Source organism: Cinclus cinclus, chromosome 1 (genome assembly GCF_963662255.1).
Source record: "Cinclus cinclus chromosome 1, bCinCin1.1, whole genome shotgun sequence".
In the NCBI taxonomy this organism is placed as follows: Eukaryota; Metazoa; Chordata; class Aves; order Passeriformes; family Cinclidae; genus Cinclus; species Cinclus cinclus.
In genome coordinates this window covers 31,892,418-31,911,209 of record NC_085046.1, presented here as the reverse complement: position 1 = coordinate 31,911,209, position 18,792 = coordinate 31,892,418, and the positions used below count along the sequence as shown (strand labels likewise).

The 18,792-nt window shown below is 41.9% G+C and overlaps 1 protein-coding gene across 1 annotated transcript; it reads right to left on the bottom strand.

The window, feature by feature from the left end:
• Window positions 1-8,563: 8,563 nt before the first annotated feature.
• On the bottom strand, window positions 8,564-17,265 carry NPY (neuropeptide Y). Its single transcript, XM_062495680.1, has 3 exons — window positions 17,078-17,265; window positions 11,763-11,843; window positions 8,564-8,588 (listed from the first exon to the last, which is right to left on the bottom strand). The coding sequence occupies exons 1-3, from the start codon at window positions 17,263-17,265 to the stop codon at window positions 8,564-8,566; spliced, it is 294 nt and encodes a 97-aa protein (XP_062351664.1).
• Window positions 17,266-18,792: the final 1,527 nt, after the last annotated feature.

The window sequence follows — 18,792 nt, the reverse complement described above, 5'->3', positions numbered from 1 at the left end:
TCTTTAATAGCAGTCTATGCTGGATAGATTAAGAAAAAGGAATAAAAAGCCTGAGATGTGCCAATATGTTTTCCTCTAGTCTGTTCACTGAAAGATCTCACAAGGGTTTTATTATTTTTTTTGTTGTTCAAAATTATTTTAATAAGCAAGTAGTAACATAACAAACAACAACAACAAAAAAAAGCACAAAAATCCCATTATTTTGCATGAATCTTCTTAGCACACAGCCCAGCCATATGAGATCCACAGAAGAAAGAAATGCTCTTTTCAGAGGACACCTACTTACTATTTGGGGTGGTGTGGTGCTTTCCAGCACAGCTTTTCTGGTGCTGCTTACTTCTGTGCTGTGGGTGAGGATAGTTCCAAAAAATTCAGGGACCCAAGGTGTGAGAACCATTGAAGAAGATGTGAGCAGTTGATATTGCCATTCCTGACAAACTGCTGGGATTCAGCAGCAGTTCTGTTTGGATGCTGAATGTCTAGGCTTGACCAGCTGAGCCATTCTGGTGAGGTACAAGCTGTGTGCAGTTTTGTCTCATGTGCTAGCATGGATTTGAGAAAGAAAAAAGTCTGGGGTCCTTTCTTTACAGCTGAGCAAACCCATACACAGGGAAGGGAGAAAGCAGAATAGAAACATCTGTTTTCCAACTCAGCACTCAAAAATCATTAATTTTCCCTCTTTCCCTATTCACTATGTAGAATTAAAACCCAAGGTATTTTAGCAAGTAATAGGCCAGGTCTTTTTGCATGACTCTCCTGCCTGAGCATCTAGGCATGTTTCTGTTCCCTTCACATGGAAATAGAAATATCCCTGCTGAGAAAGGAAAATGAAACAACGAATTAACTGGTGATTTTCTTCTGTTCCTGTGATTCTTATAAATCCACATGAACATAGATGCAGGTGTTACTGGGGCACTGGTGTCCCAATCAAAGTTCAGTGAAGGATGAAGAAGGAGGGAGGAAAGGGCAGGGAAGGGGGCTGATACCTGTTGCTGTCCCTGCCAGTGACTTGGCGGCTGCTTAAGGATGAAACCCAAAATCACATTTAGTCTCATTTCATCTTTCATGATTGCTGACTCTCTTTCAATGAAATATATATTCCCCCATTGAGTTTACAAAGCCAAAGAATGTGCATTCCCCAAAAATCACAGGACATAACCATTTCCTAGAATAACTTTTTACCTGCCTCTAATCTCCAGTGGGGTTCTGCTCACAAGGTTTCCACAGCCAACACAGCTGCTGGCAGAGATGGACCATGTGTTGTATTAAAGCTCAAAGCACCTTTGCTGCTCCCCAACACAGTCTTCACTCTGAATTTCAAAGAGCTGCTAGCAACCTGCATTAATCAAAGTTATCCCTGTACCTTTGCAGTGCCAGCTGCCTGAAATGTGCAATTCCCACAGGGAGAATAAGCCAAAATCTTGCTGAAACAGTAAGGTGCTCACCTTACATTGATCCAGTCCGACAGCGAGCTGATTCTCTGCTAAGTCTGGCAACCATCACAACCCAGCATTCACCTTATGAGTCACTTCTCACCACAGTGAAAAGAGGAAAACACAAGCTCCTAATTGCTGCTTGATATACCCCACAGATCTCCATTCACCCAAGATTTATGTTAAAATCTTCTACAACTACTTAAAAAAAAATTCAGTTTGGCTAAATTCAATGTCAACTGATTAATTTCTGATATTTCCAAATGACAATTTTCTATCTGATTTCACTTTTCCTCACATTATATAATCAGATTAGCTAATGGGAATTGTCATAACACTGCAACTTTGACAGAGATGTCTGAGCAGAGATCTCAAAGAAGAGGTACAACTTGGAGAGGGAGTTATAACATCAGGGAAAAGCTCACCCTATTGCACTGTATGTGGATTAAGGTACTTTGAGTTTAAATTAACATGGCTTTAGCACAGAATCCCATGTAGCTGGCAACAGCTACCCCCCCCCCCCCCCCCACCTTACTTCTAAGTATCTTTAAAAGAGGTAAAATGTGGAAGAGAAATACATATTTTTCCATATGAAAACTTCTTTATTTGTTGGCAGGCGTGTGACAATGAACAGGGAGAGCAGAGTGCTGGATAAATGCAGTCAATGCCTGTAAGCCAGTGTTGCTTGGATAATTGCTATCCAGCTGGTGAAGAAATGAGAAACATCAGTCTAAGGTACCTTAACTACATTTTAAAGTAGAAATATGCCTGTAGACCCTCAGGTGCACTTGAAGAGGAAGAGCTTGTAATTTTGCACATTTGGTTGTTGTGCTGTAGGGTAGCAGACATTTCTCTGTACAACATGTCCTGGGGACAGCCAATGTCCCTTTGAAAGCTTTGAAGTTTGGGACAGGTTCTCTGTGAAATTATATCAAGGACGAAAAGAGTGTTGGCAGTCTAAGGAGAGAGGAGGATGACATGGATTAAGAGAAAGAATCATGCTTAAGAAAATTTAAATATGGCAGCACATTGTCTCAGCCCATTTCCTTGTCAGAACATTAGGCTGAACCTCTTTTTTGTTGCAGGTGATTTTCAGGAGGGTTTGGCTCATTTTTTTGGTTTTTTGTTTTTTTTAAGGAAGATGGTAAATCAGACATGATACATGAAATGAAAAAATATTTCTTCCCACTTAAATGGAGCTTATTATTAATGCACATGTCTGACTCAGGGAACAGGAATATATTTTAATGCTCCTAGGCTGTTGTGACAGTCACAGTGAGCACTGAAGCACAGACATTCTGAGCTGCAGTGGGCCTGGGTACCACTGTCAGTTTGCCTGTGCAGAAATGTAAAATGCACTGCTGGCTAAGACAGATAAGGCAGCCCATTTAAGATTTGGTTTTAAGCAGCTCCAAATGCATTTCATCTTTTAAATGCAGATTTAAGATTAAGGCCCTAGTGTAGCAACAGAAAACTTCACGTCAAAAGTCAATAATTTTCTGATTGCTGATCTGAAACAAATGACTGCTGAAGCAAACAAATGATGTCAAAGTTTAAATGTTTCAAATGTGAATGCATTAAAAGCAAGTCAACATTTCTGATTGATCTGATTATTTAACTTCAACTGTTCCTCCTTAGAAAAAGCTGACTATAACAAAATGTGTTTGAACCTTTGAACTATCAATATTCAATTGATAAAATTTATTTCCTGGTTTATGGGACTTAATTAGAATCCACTTTCAAGGCTTATAATGCAACTGAACAAGGACCAGAGCAATTGTTTAAAAATATAAATCTTTGCCACTACTGATGCAACAGGACTTGGAAAAAGGTGTGTGCAAAGACAGTATTTCCAGCTGACTTCAGTGGGGGTGATAGCTGAACCAGAGTAATCATCAGAAACATGGCAGAGTGAATGAATGGCTATAGTGGAGAAAATCATCCCCAGCAGAATAGTCTGCATCATAAATGCAAAATAACATCAAATTGCAATCCTTTTCTTCCATATAAAAGAAAGTGAAATAGGAACAGAACATAAAAAGATGCTTTTCAAAGGAAAATAAGTTTGAAAATAGGGGAAAAAAAAAATTTACTGTTGGAGTGGTGAGGCACTGCAACAGGTTGCCCAGAGAAGCTGTGGATGCCCCATCCCTCTAAGTGTTCAAGGCCAGGCTGGATGGGGCTCTGAGCAACCTGGTCCAGTGGAAGGTGTTCCTGCCCATGGCAGGGGGGTTGGAACTAGGTGATTTTTAAGGTCCCTTCCAGCCCAAACCCTTCTATGATACTATGAAAACAGAACCTAAGAACTTGTGGAAAAACTAGTAAGAAAGATCAAATAAAGAGCCTGTCACCTATTTAGCACACAGTGGACTAAACCCTCATTCTCCATAGATACAAACATATTTATTTAACAAACAGCATTTCACACTCTTGTACCTCTGGGAGAGGCTGCCAATTTACAGCTTACTGGGGAGGTTGCTGTGGGAAGGCTGTTATAGCTGTGCTCAGTATTAGTCACCATCAACTCTATCTGCAAGGGCACCTCATGGCTCTCCTGCTGCCATCAATTCTGCTTCTTCAAATGTGGAATTACTCCAGACACATTTCCATAGAACTTAAGACACCTTGAGACTCACATCTGCAGGGCCTTGGCAGCCCACAGCCCAGGACCTTCTACTGAATGTACAGGAAAAATGAGATAAAGAAAGAAGTCTGAAATCTTCTGAGCTAGGTGCTCATTACAGGCAGGTGGGAGCTGCTTGTAGCTAAATATAGCTTGGAAGGTCTCCGGGCCTGGCAAAGACTGGGTCATTAGAGAAAAGCAAATAACTTAGATAAGGGAGGTCTTAGCAAACACACATATTAACTGGAAACAAGATAATGTTGCACTACTTGTTTTATAGCACGTTCTTAATTGCTGTAATCCAAGAGTCGACAAGGGCAAGGCTGCAGGTGGAGTAGGACCACTATAACTTACTAATCATTTTATTTATGAGGCCAAGTTTCCTCCCACTTTCTCTCTTTGCACGTGGATGGAATATCTCTGTAGTCTAGATTTATTTTTTTATTATGGTCTTATAGACTGGAGCACAATGAGCCCCATATCTGGAGTCTCCAGGTGCTGCTGTAATACAGATAAATAAGTGACTGATAACAATACAGCCAGATAAATAAAATACACTGACCTGATAAGAATTACTGCATTAGTTAGGCAATTTCCACTCAGTAGCACTTTCTTACTCAGGGTACCAACCCATCAAAACAAAGCAAAAGTATTTTTTTTTCATTACTGTATGTTATATTATGTTTAGTTTGCATTTAGTTTTCTACCTTTACTGAAATCCATATAGTAACTTTTTAGGTTTTTTACTGAACTCAGTGCTTGTCACACCTGGAATACTGTGTTCAATTCTGCTGTACAAGAAAAGATGTGAACAGGCTGGGGAAGTCCAGAGAATGGCCACAAAGATGATCAAAGGACTGGGCAGCCTGACATGAGAGGGAGGAAAGGCTGAGACAAACTTTACCCTTCACCTTTGAGAAAAGGCAGCTTTGGAGGACCTTATCACTATGATCCAGGATATAAAGTGTGGCTACTAAGAAAAGGGAGACTCCCTTTTTAAAAGCAGTCACAAGAAAGGGATGAGGAATAATGGGTACAAGTTACTCTCGGGAAGGGTCTCATTGGACACAAGAGGAGAAATTTTCAGAATAAGAATCAGCCATTCATTTTTAGCAAGGAGAAGAATCTCCACAGGGAAGTGGGAGATTCCCCAAAGTTGGACATTTTTGAGATTCAGCTGGACAGGCTGCTGGACCATCTTGTCTATACCATGCTTTTGCCAAGAAAAGCTTGATCAGATGATCCTTGAAGTTCCCTTCCAACCTGATACTGTATGATTTTGTGATTGATTCTGCTAAATTTATTTTTCAAATGTTTGTTGGCTTTTAGCGGCTAATGGTGATCAGGTGATAACACAAGGGAGGCAGTGGGAAAAAAGGTCCAGTGTTGGATTTACGCAGGCACCCCTGAAGGTCATGTGGTCATATTTCCTGATGGGAAACACAGAGCAATGGTCAGTTCAGCTTAAAAATGCCCTTCCTACACATGCCAATGCTCCTGGGCACCTCACCCTAAGCAGCAAGGCGAGAGGCTAGCAGAACACCAGAACATGACACAAACCACTATGGAAAATACTCAATGCTGCACCTGACACCTGGTATTTTATTTGCCAGTTACCAGGTAAATCCCACCTCACCCCAACATAGTGCCATTTTTGGGCAGCACTGGGGTACTAGGATGGAGCACCATTCTCTTTTGGCACAGAGAATTTCAGGGTTGAAAGCATTGCAGTGGGCTAGGTCTGTAGGGATGGAGAGAGAAGAAGATAGAGAGAATTTCCTGTCCTGGAAGAAAAGATAGGTGGGATCATCTAGATCTCCTCTTGGGTTAAATCAAAGTTGGGCATAACTGTGATGTATTTCACAGAAATTGCCAAAGGTGAAGGTGGGCAATATTTTAAATGTTTGACACATATTTAAGGACATTTCCCATTATTTCAAACACACAATAAAAAAAAGAGAAAACATTATTACCTACTTTCATGGTTATGTATGTTACCAACTTTCTTGTTTTTCCTGATGCTTCCTCAGATTCTAACATAAATTTCAGCCTTTGTTTTAGAAACAAAGCACTATTTCTCATGGTTAGAGAGAAAAAGATGAAAAACTTAACCCTGAAGTAAAAATGCAGAAGTCAAGCCAAAGAAAAACTGCTATTTATCTCCATTTCACAGCTCATTTTTTAAGTCTATCCTCTGATCTGGAGAGCTGATACAATATTTTCAGTGTCCTGGCTTGTTAAGAGTGGTATATGAAGTACACAAGGAAGCTAAGAACTAAGCACACTGGAATGCTGTGGCAAAGTTGTGTCCACCCCGGAGAACAGAGGAAGATTTTAGAATGAAAATAATATCACAAAGTGGATAAATAAATATTGTGTGAGTGCCTTGCCTTGATTCTGTCTTTGAGAGCTTATGAAGTAATAGCTTTTCTGTACAGATGAGTGTTCTCAAAGTTCAGAAAAACTCAGGTAATTGAGTGGAACAACTCAGCACAAGTGTTTAGCATGTGCTAATTTTTTAACTCTCTTTTTCTCCCCTAAGGTACACATGTAATGATTGTACAAGCAACATAAGATTAGTTTATCATTTTTATCATCACTGATACTGCAATTTACATGGTCATTAGTGTATACAGAGAAATACTAAAAATTAGCAGGAATTAAAGATATTGTGTATCATTTACCTCAATAACTTTCAATTTTCATTGTAACCATTATTCAAAGCAGAGTACTCTGTAATCTGCTGCAGCAAGCCCTGGCCTGAGGTTGAAGAGCTTGGTACCCACCACTGGACCTCCAGAGAAAGATCAGATCTTTCTACAGGATCACCGCTTTGACAAAACTACATCCATCATTCCAATGGGACTGTAGCCATCATTTAACAGATTGTTGTCATCACAAGGTGTCACGTCATATTCTGACTCCATCAGTTTAAGTCAGTGTTTCTGTAGTATTGCCTTTATCTTAATTTTCCTAGTAATTTCCCACTGGTTTTTGATCTAGTACACCCCAGAGGCCCAAATAATTTTTGTGACTATAGATTGCTCTCAATCATCACAATTCCACATTATAGAACTATAGAACCATCACCGAGTCTGTAACTTAACGTGTTGCTGCTGAAAGCTGTTTGCCAATTCCACGAGTGTTTTATGAAAACTATGTCGTGCTTTGCTAAAGACAGTGTGACCACAAAAGCTGGCCCAGCCTGTTAAAGCTGGTACACCTTGCATTTAAAATGCATTTATAGAAACCTGGACCTTGATTGCACTGATGAATCTCTCCTGGGGGCAACAGCCATGTGGAAGCATTTGAAAAGTGGGAAGGACCTCTAAATACATTGAACCTTCATGCTGATTCTTTTCCAGTTCAGAACGTCTTTATGTGTGTTATTATGCATTGTTTAGTCACAGTGTCTAAAGGAAAGAAGTGGTATATCAGGAACCAGAGACCAGCACTTGTGTCATGCACAGTCTGGGTCCTGGCCATACAGCAGGATACACATTTGTGAACCAGAACCACTTAAGAACAAGAGGAAGGTGCTGTCACTCTTGTACTACTTTGAGTAAAAACTTCAAGTGTGTCCAAGACCCTTCAAATGTGTCTAGGCTAGTGAATAAACTTATAAAATCCAAAAATAAGAAAATGTAAACCTGGAGGTAGCTCACCTTGTCCCTGTTCTGTGGATCTCTTTATGGTACAAACAGAAATCATTAATAACTCCAAATGGAGAGAGGCTTGGAGGCCAAGTAGCCCAAGGGTTGGGATTTATCACTGTGCTCCTTTACAAGGCCCTAGGCAATGTTAAATGTTTCTTTTCTGGCACAAATTGCAGTCTTGTCTTGGTTTATGAATTACTTTAGATGGTATTTTCTACTATTTTGTATATTGCCAAAACAAAGATGTTGCATCTGGTTCATTTAAAATTACTAGTTCAGGCTTACAGCCAAGCATCAAACCAGTTTCAAGGAGTTAGCAGAATTAAGCTGTGACTTATTCCCTTGCATTTCAAAAATGCCATTAATTTTATTTCATTTGCTAATGTAAGCACTAAGTATGTTTTTAGGATGGCCATTCTGAAAAACCGCCTCTCAGAACACTGTCTTCCTAAGTTATGCAGTCTGTGATAAATCATTTTAAACAGTTCTGAGCTGAGTCTGAGGCCACAATGAAAAACTTTATCTTTACACAGTAATTACTGTAATAACTGCGACACCATTGTTATCCACATTACTTCACACTACAGGGAAGTTATAATTCAGTTTTAATAGTTTAAAACAATGCTTTGTTATACCAATGACATTTCTGTTTGTTTTCATTTAGTATGTTATATTTTGGAATGCACAAATAATTTATTTAAATAAAGGTGTATACAAATATGATGGAGAGAAACTCTACAGAATTTGGTACAATGGCTGCATGCACTGGGGATGATGCTGTGATTTGCTTCAGAGGTGTGGAGAATGAACTGAGAACTAGGAAAAGTTTTGAAGGTGTGCTGAAAATCCCATCACCACATCGAAGGGTCTTCAAACCTGCAACACATATTATGAATAAAAAAAAAACCACATTAGACACATATTAAAGCCCCCTCTGAAAATATCTAGGTTAAAACTGCCTAAAACATTCATTAATAGCAGTGATGAGAATATATATGTATATTTGCAGTTAAAGACTCTATATGTGACTCCAACAAAAACAGATGCATTATCAATTGCCAAAAATCTGTACTTTGGCACCAGAACTTCCCTGTACATCCTGCTACCCTGGTGCCATGTTTTACATGGTTGAGACTAGCTACAAAGCTGCCTTACACCATGAAATAGCATTTAGTGAAATTAAGCTATAAAACTACAGTATGTTGAAATACAAATTTCTTGAAGATATATTTTTCACTCTAACTCAGGAGTAAACAACTTCCAAAGAGAACTCACTAAGCCAAACAAAATCACACCATTCTGTAAGCACCTTTAAACAAAACCCAAGTTCAAAGCCACCATCCTAAAATATTATTGTGGTATTCCACTGCTCAGTATTAAGTGTTTGAAATGTATTGAAAGGGGTGCTGAAGGCAGGATTTTATCCAGAGATCCTCTGCTTGGAAACAAATGTTTTGTCTACACAGGAGGAAAGGTAACAAGTAGAAGAACATGATAAAAGACCAGGAGAAATGCATTTGCCGTATTTTTCCCCATCTAAAAGTAGCACATCAAGTCTTGATTAAATATCTAATCTGCCTCCACAGTCACTGGAGAGACACGGACACCTTAGAGGGCAACTGAGACCATGCCCATTTCAGGAAGGAAAGCTCATTCTGGAGTTACCTATCCCTCTGATTGACTACAGAGGCAACCTAGACAAGTACTTCATACCAGATATTTAATTTTTAAAGAGGCAGCATCAGAAGATATACATCCTATTACTGAGTATTAAAACATATTCTCATCACTCCACAAGACCGACAAAATCAGAAACATGCCATATCACACATTTCTGTCATAAGAACTTGCACACAGGTCATTTTTTTAATCCTTAACTTTCTATTTTGTAATTAGATTCTCAAAGAATCTCTCCGAACTTTCTCCATATGGTCAGACGCACAGCCAGACTACAACATCCTTTGGGGTGTATTTTAGTCAGCAAAAGTGAAATGTCAAACCAGGCCTGTCAAGCTGAATACAATTAAGTTATTTACCATTATCTCAGCATTTAGTTACAAAGTTCAGTGCCCAAGAACTCATGAGGTATCTCTCTCTGTCACTGATTCACTGAGTGCAAATTACATCTGCTCCATAACTCACTTTTTCTAAAACACTTGCTTATTTTAAAGGTTGGAATAATAGCAGCCAGCCTTTCATTCATTCACTCAGCCTGACTTGCTCCAGGAGGAAAGCTTGGGCAGTTGTTCTGTGTGCCCAGCTGTCCAAAACTGTGTGCCCAGCTGTCCAAAACTGTGTGCCTCTGGTCACTTCTCCCCCAAGCTTTCACACCCTTTGGACAGTATCAACCAAGTCAGGGAGAGGTACATGGATTTTAGAGATATTTAGCTCCCGATATGCCATGAAACACAGGACTGGATAGGAAGAAAATTTAATTGTGTCCTCACATGGAGGAAATAGTTAGAGTGGGCTCCAGAATCCATACAGAGTTTTATCCTGGAAAACATAGCCATAGGAAACTAGGCATCATTGTTCCCAGTACTCCCATAACTGTCAGCAATGAGTGAAAAATATCATACTCAGTTTAAAGTGCTGTTACAGGGGGTATGAAATAAAAATCTGCTTCTCATCAATTCTTGATCTTAACTGCAGACTAGTTGGTTATTTTGCTCATGAATTTTTGCTCCCTGGTGTGTTATAAATAGCATTATTGAAACAATAATAATAATAATAATAATAAAGTTTTGTGATGAAGGGGTGAAAATTACAGAGAGTATTAGACTATTAGGGAGATATATTAGAGAATATGACTACTAACAACCCTGTGTGTTGCCTCAAATTCAAGACAGTGGAAATTTCTCATTATGTGATGGCTCTCCCTTGTCATTACCAAACACAAAATAATCTAATACATTTCACTGCACTCTGTGCAGTTTTTCAGACAAGCATCTGCAGAGAAAATTGCATCCCCACAGCTGTGGTTAGTCATCAAACCACCAGACAATGCTCTCCCTACATGCAGAACTGCAGGTCTCATGGGCAACCTCTCTTCTGGATGGCAGTAGGAATTTTGGGTCACCTTTCAGTGTCATGATCATGCCCTAAATTCATTGCTACAGGCTATTATGTTTAAGTATTCAACTAGTCTAGTTGAGTCTTTGCAGGGCACTTGCTTGTAGACTCCTGAGAAGACAACTGCATAAAACATTTACTTCTGCAGTAGAAGTACTGTCAGCAAACTTCAGACAATCAGTAAAGGCTTTAACTGAGCTCATTCATGCTGGACTGTGAGTAAAACCAGTATTTTCCTTCAAGAGCCAAAACTGCCCCTGCATCTTACCTCTTCAACGTACTTGATTTTCAGCAGTGTAAATTGCAGTTATTACAGTATCTTACATAATGGCTAGAGTGTGAGTACCTAACTAGATAAATATATTATCTACATTTGAAAACCCAGTGTTGTTTGAAACACCACTGTTACTTTAGCCAGGTGCAAATGGAAATGCTTTTTTTTCCCCTTGTAAAATAATAGATACAAAACCAATGTGAAATACTGTATTTTAAAGACAAGTCATCGCTCTGCATTTCTGTATGAGTTAATGTAGGTGCATATTTACCACTTACACCTCTTTAGAGGATAGATTTAAACCTGTGTGAGCAGCAGATGAGTAGCAATATGCCATCTTTAGAGCTGTATTATGTAAGGAATCATCATCAGACATCAGCATACAATTCTACGTATAAATGCCCAGAATGGGGCCAGTGTCTTTGGAGTGCTTCCCTTCCTCTGAGTGCAATTGGCATATAGTATACCAAAGGTATGGCCTGCTCCCAAAATCAGGAAATTAGGAGTTTGGACTATATCATACCCAGTAAGGCACTTCTTGAATTCATAGATGGTGCTATCTCTTGCCAAAGGAAAAAAAAAAAAAATTTTTTTTGTTTTAAGGACATAATTGACCAGCTGCTGGTGGCACATTTTCTCTCTATGAAACATACTTATTGATAACAAATGAAAGTGTTAAATCCAAAGGAGCTCTTCATACATACCTGGATCTAGGAATGTTTTCTGTGCTTTCCCTCAGCAAGAGGTCTGAGATCAGTGTATCTGGGCTTGATCTCTTTCCATATCTGAGAAAAAATGTTTAAAAGTTACATTTTTATATATGTCACTTTTTACAAATGAAGACTGAGCACATGACATAAATACCACTTTCCAGCAAGAATTTTAACTTGTCTTAGCCATGTGAGCAAATGTTAATTCTTATTTTCACATTTTTCTACATTTTTCCCATAATTATTTTACATTATAATATTGAGAAGCTCTGAATATTTCTCAATTTGATGGCTGGTCCTGGATAATCTAGGACCTTGCACCTTACTGATGAGAGCATGGAGGAAGAGGGAAGAACCTGTGCATGATGTGACTTCCAAGCATGTCATTCTTGCCTGCAAATCCAGTTCCATCATCCCATGAACTTTCTCATTGGTTTAAATATTTATCATTCATTAGAAATGTTGCTAGATTTTTATAGATAGCCAGTACATTTGGGGCTGCCCAACACATAGCATATTAGTTTGCAAGCACTGAGCTATCCCAAAGTAATCATCTTGAACTATGTGGCTATGAGAATGAAAACTTGCTCTTTCAGAGTCCTTCTTCAACTGGATGGGTTACCAGGGGCTACCTTTGTCCTATATTTATGCAGCAGCTGGCTTTCTATTTGCCTTTTTTTTTTTTAAATCCTGAATACTGTATATCACTCAACAGTTAAAAGTACTGCAATTTCCCTTACTTGGGAAGGAATTCAATCTCTTTTCCTGGGAAAACAGAAGCAGCAATGAGCAGCCTGCTTGACAGACATTTCATCACTACAAGGATTCATTACCCTAAGAGTGATAACCATGAGCAAACACTCCCTTGGTTGGAAAGGATTAAGATCAGGGTTTAACTTGTGTATGCAATTGCATTCTGAATCACAAAGTACATTAGCAGCTTTTGTGATTGCTGCTTAAGTGAAATTCTGACTTCAAAAAAAATCAAAGGTGTAGTTAAGGACTTATGTTTTACCCATTACTATAATGATGATGTTTCTCCAGTTACCCCAGTCATTCCAATGGTTTAAGTTAGCAAAAAAAAACCCAAAAAAACCAAAACCCAAACCTTCCCAAACTACATTTCAAAACTAAAGTTTTAGATGTTGATTGCATAACTTCCTTAAAAGTGTATCTCACTTTCAATCCTTTTCTTCAATACAATCTTCTTGTATTTTTACATTGCTTTAATCATTTTAGTGCCTCACCTGGGCTCCAGAAAAACAAACCATCAGTTTCAGAAAGTTAAATTTCTTAATCTGAGCTGACTGAAAGAGGTATTTGAAAACAACCAGCCAGCCACAGTAAAATGCTATTACAATAGCGCAATCAGGCGTGATGCTGAATCAAATACCTTGCACTCCATCACCACAAAGGGATTTCTTTCTTTCTAGTTCCCTGCTCCAATTAATATGGATGTGACCTGGACTTCAACTTGAGGAGAAAGCTAATTTTCTGTTATATTAAAGAAAGTGATTTAACTAAACAAAACTTTGCTCCAGCACCTCACACTTGGACAAAACTCCCACTAATCTCTCAGGAAGTTTTGACTGAATAAGAAATAGCAACCACCCAGAGCACAGAGATTCACTCAAATAATGAGGACCAATATGTTGGGGAGATACGTTTTATACAAGTTCCTTCAGCACCTTGGCTACTCCATGCCACTACTGGTGCTGTATGGACACACCATGTCCTCACGCAGCAAAGCTGCACACAAGGTGTTTACTGACTGCAACCAACTGGGCTGCCCAAAGAACATCCATTCTTCCTTTGTCAGTCTCCTGTCTACCCTGTCATTTTGCTCCTGGGAAACATCCATGCTAGTGACTTACTAAATAGAGGTCACAGACAGAGTCAATCTCTTTTTCTTGATGCAAATGCCTTGAGATGTCTTTGCTCCAGCTGCTTCGTGCCTGGCTCCTTGCTCTGAGATATACGTTTATCAAAAATCATGGGTGTTTTAAAAGACTTAGAAATACCATGTTTCCAAACCAGGTGAAAACAACTGGTCAGTTTTTATACTCCAGTTGTGACATCAAGGCCTACTTTAGGGCATGCTGATAAGCCACAGTTCCTTCTGAAGTCAAAGAGATTTAAGGAGTAAACATACTTATTCTGAATAAGGACCCAATGCATCAGACTCAGCAAAATCTCAAAGCTTCCTATGGAAACTAGGGTGTTCAGACTCAAATCCCATTGGTGTCCAAAGCTGGCAACACCTGCTGAGTCACTTCAGAAGCATCTGTGGGTCCAATTCAAAAAACTGTCAAGGAACCAAAGCAAAGGGAGATCTGCTCCCTTGCCCATTAAAGAGCGTTGACATGAAGCAGGAGAAGCAGCACTGCCCAAGTCATACACACTTGATTACGCTCTCTGCCCTGCCTATGGTTCAAACCATTTCCAGCAGGAATGGCCTGACTGCTTTGCTACAGCACAAAACAGCCACAGATTCACAGAGAAGCTGCAAGTGACAAGGAAAGAAGATAGTTTGGTAGCAAGAGAGAGTACAGGTAGCAGCAAGTAACAGGAGGAGGAGTGATTCAAGTAAAGATGGACTCTGAAAAAAAGCCTCCTGAGCAGAGCAGTAGAGAGGTATGAGGCAAGCACCACAGAACAGATCAGGAAATGAAGGTGGAACTAATCCAAAGACACAAAGACATCTGTAGAGCAGGAGTCTGCATCTATGCTGGGCTGTCTTTTAGGTTACAAAGACCTGGCACCTAAGGAACAAGGGATCTCATCAGAAACAAGAAGCCTGAAACTGGTCTTGTGACCTGCACCATACAAGCACCCATTTACCTCAGGTAACCTTAAAGGGGTACTGAAGCTGACAGGCACTGGTGTCTAAAGCTGAGATGGATCTGAAGAATTTCAAAGGAGAGAGGGAACAAACAGCCAGATGGACAAGGTCTAAATAAAAGAAGAGAAGGATGGTCTGGAAGGAAGAAGCTCATTGAGCTCAGGTGAACACCCTGTGGGTCACAGTAGCTCAGAGGGGAATGGCACTCAAATGCTTGAGTCAGGCCTGAAGCTGAAGGCAGAAAGATGAGCCAGGAGGGGAGGGGGTGGTGGTATTCATAATCACAAAAACATCAAACAAGGCAGGGCAGATAAACTTGGAAGGAAAACAAAAATAAACAACAACAAAAAAAAAACCAAAACAAAACAAAAAAAAAAAAAAAAAAAAAACAAAAAAAAAACCAACGATCTCCTTATCTTCTCTGCCTAGATGTTCTTACTGCTTCACTTCACCAGCTACAGGTACCAGGTCGGGTGAGATACTGAGCACAGCTTGCTCTCCCACCCACAGAAGGAGCAGGGTGAGCCCCTGGACCTCATCTTCCCCCTGTCAGAGGACTTCCAAGCAGAACCATGCACAAAAAGCAGAGATAAAAATTTGTAAGAAGAGAGAAAACTTTGAGCACATCTGCTGAAACAGACCAGTCATTCTTAGATCAGTCCAAAATGCTTCAAAAGTTATTGATTCATTTTGCAAGTGACGCAGTCACTTGCAAAGTGACTGTCAAAATAGGAGCTCAGTTAAACTTTCCAAATGGAAGTGGCAATTGCTTTATTTCTGGACTGTTAATTCACCACAGTGGAAAAACAGCGCTATTTTTCATTGGTTTTTTTTAGTTAACCTGTTCATTCAACTTTTAAATGTGTGCCACAAAGTTATCATTGTAGTGCTTTTTTTCCGCCAACTTTCTTGTATTTCCAGGTCAACTCTGTTCTTTTAAATACAAGGGTGAGAAGGAAATAAAAGGAAAATCTAAAGAACAAAACTGAAATTTTATCCATTAGAAATAACTATTTCAGTTCATTTCGGACCCCAAATCCACACAAAAGAATGAAACTGGTTTCCATCTCTGAGTTGTGTACTTACAACTCATAAAATCAGGATAAAAGTTACACAGTCAATATTAAAACAAGTACACAGGGCACACACCAGAAGTGGAGGCTGAACAGAGAAAGGGGGGATTGTCTGGTTGGGTTTGGATTTGGGATTTTTTCTGGTTTTTAATTATGACCTGGCTTTGGACAGGAGCCACCTTTGAAATGGGAGATGAAAGAAAGAAAAGAATGAACGAGACACCAGCCTGGAGATCCCAGGGCATGCAAGATAAAAATGGCAGCCGAGGCAGAATTTGAGGACTGGGTTATTTTGGCAGTAATCTAGACAAAAGGTTATTTGACTGCCACACAGAAGCATGCCTCACATGTGAAACAGTTGTGAATACTGCTTTAAAAGTTCAGAAGTGAAGAACTGTGTTTCTATCAGCCCCTTCATCCGTCTTGTGCTCTTAGGGCAGTGGCAGACAATGTCAGGGGCTTGCTGGGAAAGCTCTCAGTTGCATGATAGCCACTCTTCTAATTTAATTCTTCAGACTTCTAGAGGGACAAATGAAAGCCTAATTTTAGACCTCTCGTCTGGTCTTGATATTAAACAAATAGATAAATATGTCAAGGCTCTTCTGGGTCACAAACTGTTGCGTGATCTCAGGGCAAATGTCTATCAGTCACACAGCCTAACTGGACAGATGATTTTCTTATCAGATAAGATTTTTTATAATAACTTGCCCTTTTTTTTTTCCCTTCACCCATACTTTAACAAGCACAGTCAACCCAGAATGCCAGCTTAGAGCCAGGCAGGCTTGGGTTCACACTCTTTTCTCTTTCAGAATGGGTTTGAGTTCTCGGATTTGAGAGAGGCTTTTGTTATGACTAGTGAGATTTTTGGCACTCACAGGTGCAAGTAGCCTACAAACCACAAAGCATTTGGACTATTAGATCTCCACAATGGGCACTTTTTCTCACCAAAATCTTCACTGGATTCAGTGATGGCAACAAAAGTGGGAAACTGCTCCTAGTGCCCTGTCTAGCTGTGTCCAGCTCCCAGGTTAGTTGTCATTTCCTTTTGGGGGCCCTCCCTGTGCACGCTGCCTTGTTCATGCTCCTGCCTGCCAGCCTGTCCGTGCCAGAGCTGGAAGAGGTGGACAGAGCAGAGAAACATCGACACCCCTGCCCCTTCTGCCAACTTGAGTGGTGGAAATTCAGCTCTGGACCCGTCCGGCAACTCAGGGTTTCATAGGCACGGCTCTCTAAAAGGAATCTGTGCACCCACGTCTATCTCTGCGTCCTTGGGGAAAGCAACGAGAGACACCAGTGTGAGGGGGCACCCCACCTTCCTCCCCCGAGCCTCGCCAAGGAAAAATTCCAGCCCGGGGAGGGGGAAAAGGAGATGTCTGCCGTCCCGCTCTGCCTACCTCTGCCTGGTGATGAGGTTGATGTAGTGCCTCAGCGCCGAGTAGTATCTGGCCATGTCCTCTGCGGGGGCGTCCTCGCCGGGGCTGTCCGGTTTGGAAGGGTACGCCTCTGCCAGCGTCCCCAGGCAGACCAGCAGCGACAGGGCGAAAGTCAGCACCGACACCCACAGCCTCACGGTGCCCTGCATCTGCACGGCGGGGCGGGATGGACGAGACTGCCGTCAGCACCTGCCCCGACGGCGGCAGCAGCGCGGCCACCCCAGCGCAGCCCCCGACCGGTCCGACAGCCCCGCACCGCACCGCATCCCCGTCCCTATCCCTATCCCTATCCCTATCCCCATCCCCATCCCCGTCCCCGGCCCGCCCCGTCGCGGCACTCACGGCGGTAGCAGCGGAGCGGCTCTCGGCTCGGCGAGGCGCCTCTGCCCGAGCGTCGGGGCTCCCGAGTGCGGGACTCCGCGCTCGCCGGGCTGCTTTAAGGCTTCCCCGGCAGGCAGGAGGGGCCTCGGGCGATCACGCCTCGCCGGCTCCGGTCCCCCCCGCCCCGCTCCGCCTGCCCCTGTCCCTGCCCCGGGAGGGGCACGGCGGCCGCGGCCGGGCGGGGCCGGGCGGCACCGAGAGCGAGGGGGAGGGCGCTGCCGAGCCCCGCCGCCCCGGGAACCCCACCCACGGGCTGCCCCGCCGTGGGAGTCCTCCCCCGGGTGTCCCGGGCCGGCCGGGGGAGCCGGGGTGCCTGTGGAGCTACCGTGCTGACCAGTGCCCGAGTTCCCTGGGGAAAGGGAGCTCTGGGGAATGAGATGGCCCCGTGCCTATGGCACTGGAGGGGCCCAGAGCTTGAGCTTTGGAGCGGCGATGTTGCCGGACATGAAGCCAAGAAAGCAGCACGGTGTGGAACAACCAAAAGTACCAAATCAGTTGCCGCAGCCTCAGACATCATACACAGTAAATGGGTAAATTAGGGACTCATGCAATGGTTTGTGTTGGAAGAGACCTTGAAGACCAGATAGTTCCAAACGCTTGGGCTATGGACAACGACACCTTCCACTAAATCAAATTGTTCAGAGACCAATCCAGTGTGGTTTTGAGCACTTTCAAGGCATCCACGACAAATCTTGAGGCTTAACTTCCAAGGCACCAGAGCCGCAAGTCTACCTCCCTCCACACCTACTCTGCCCCCTGTCCTACCTTCTGAGTACCTGTTCTAAAGTGGTTTTATTCTGTTTGATTTCTGTGCCTGAGCCACATGTCACAGAAAACAGCTCACCAGTGCCATAGGATCACAACAGCCTTTCCAGTAGCTGTCCTGACCCAGGGGAACCACTGCTGAATCTGGGACACGGAACTTGTCATAGCAACATGGAACTACTGATTCTGCTAAAGTGTCAGACTTGCACGTCTCCTGAAATTTGTCTAGATCGGAGTCGGTGGGGAGGGATGGGCACCCTGACAGTGATCTGAGCCCTCATACAAAACCGGTGTGAGATAAGCGGGGAGGAGATCTTCTGGTAACACACCCTTCTCCAGTGATGAAAGGAACAGTCTGGGGTGACTGAGCCAGGCTAGACACCTCACTGCCAGAGTGCCTAAAGTCAGGTAAGATGAATCCACTTCAAACAAAGCTTCAGAATTTGTCAAAACATTTGGTAGACTTGGAAACTATCCTTACTGCCTTGACTATCCTTAGTAAAATAAGGTTAATTCTTTAGAAAAAAATA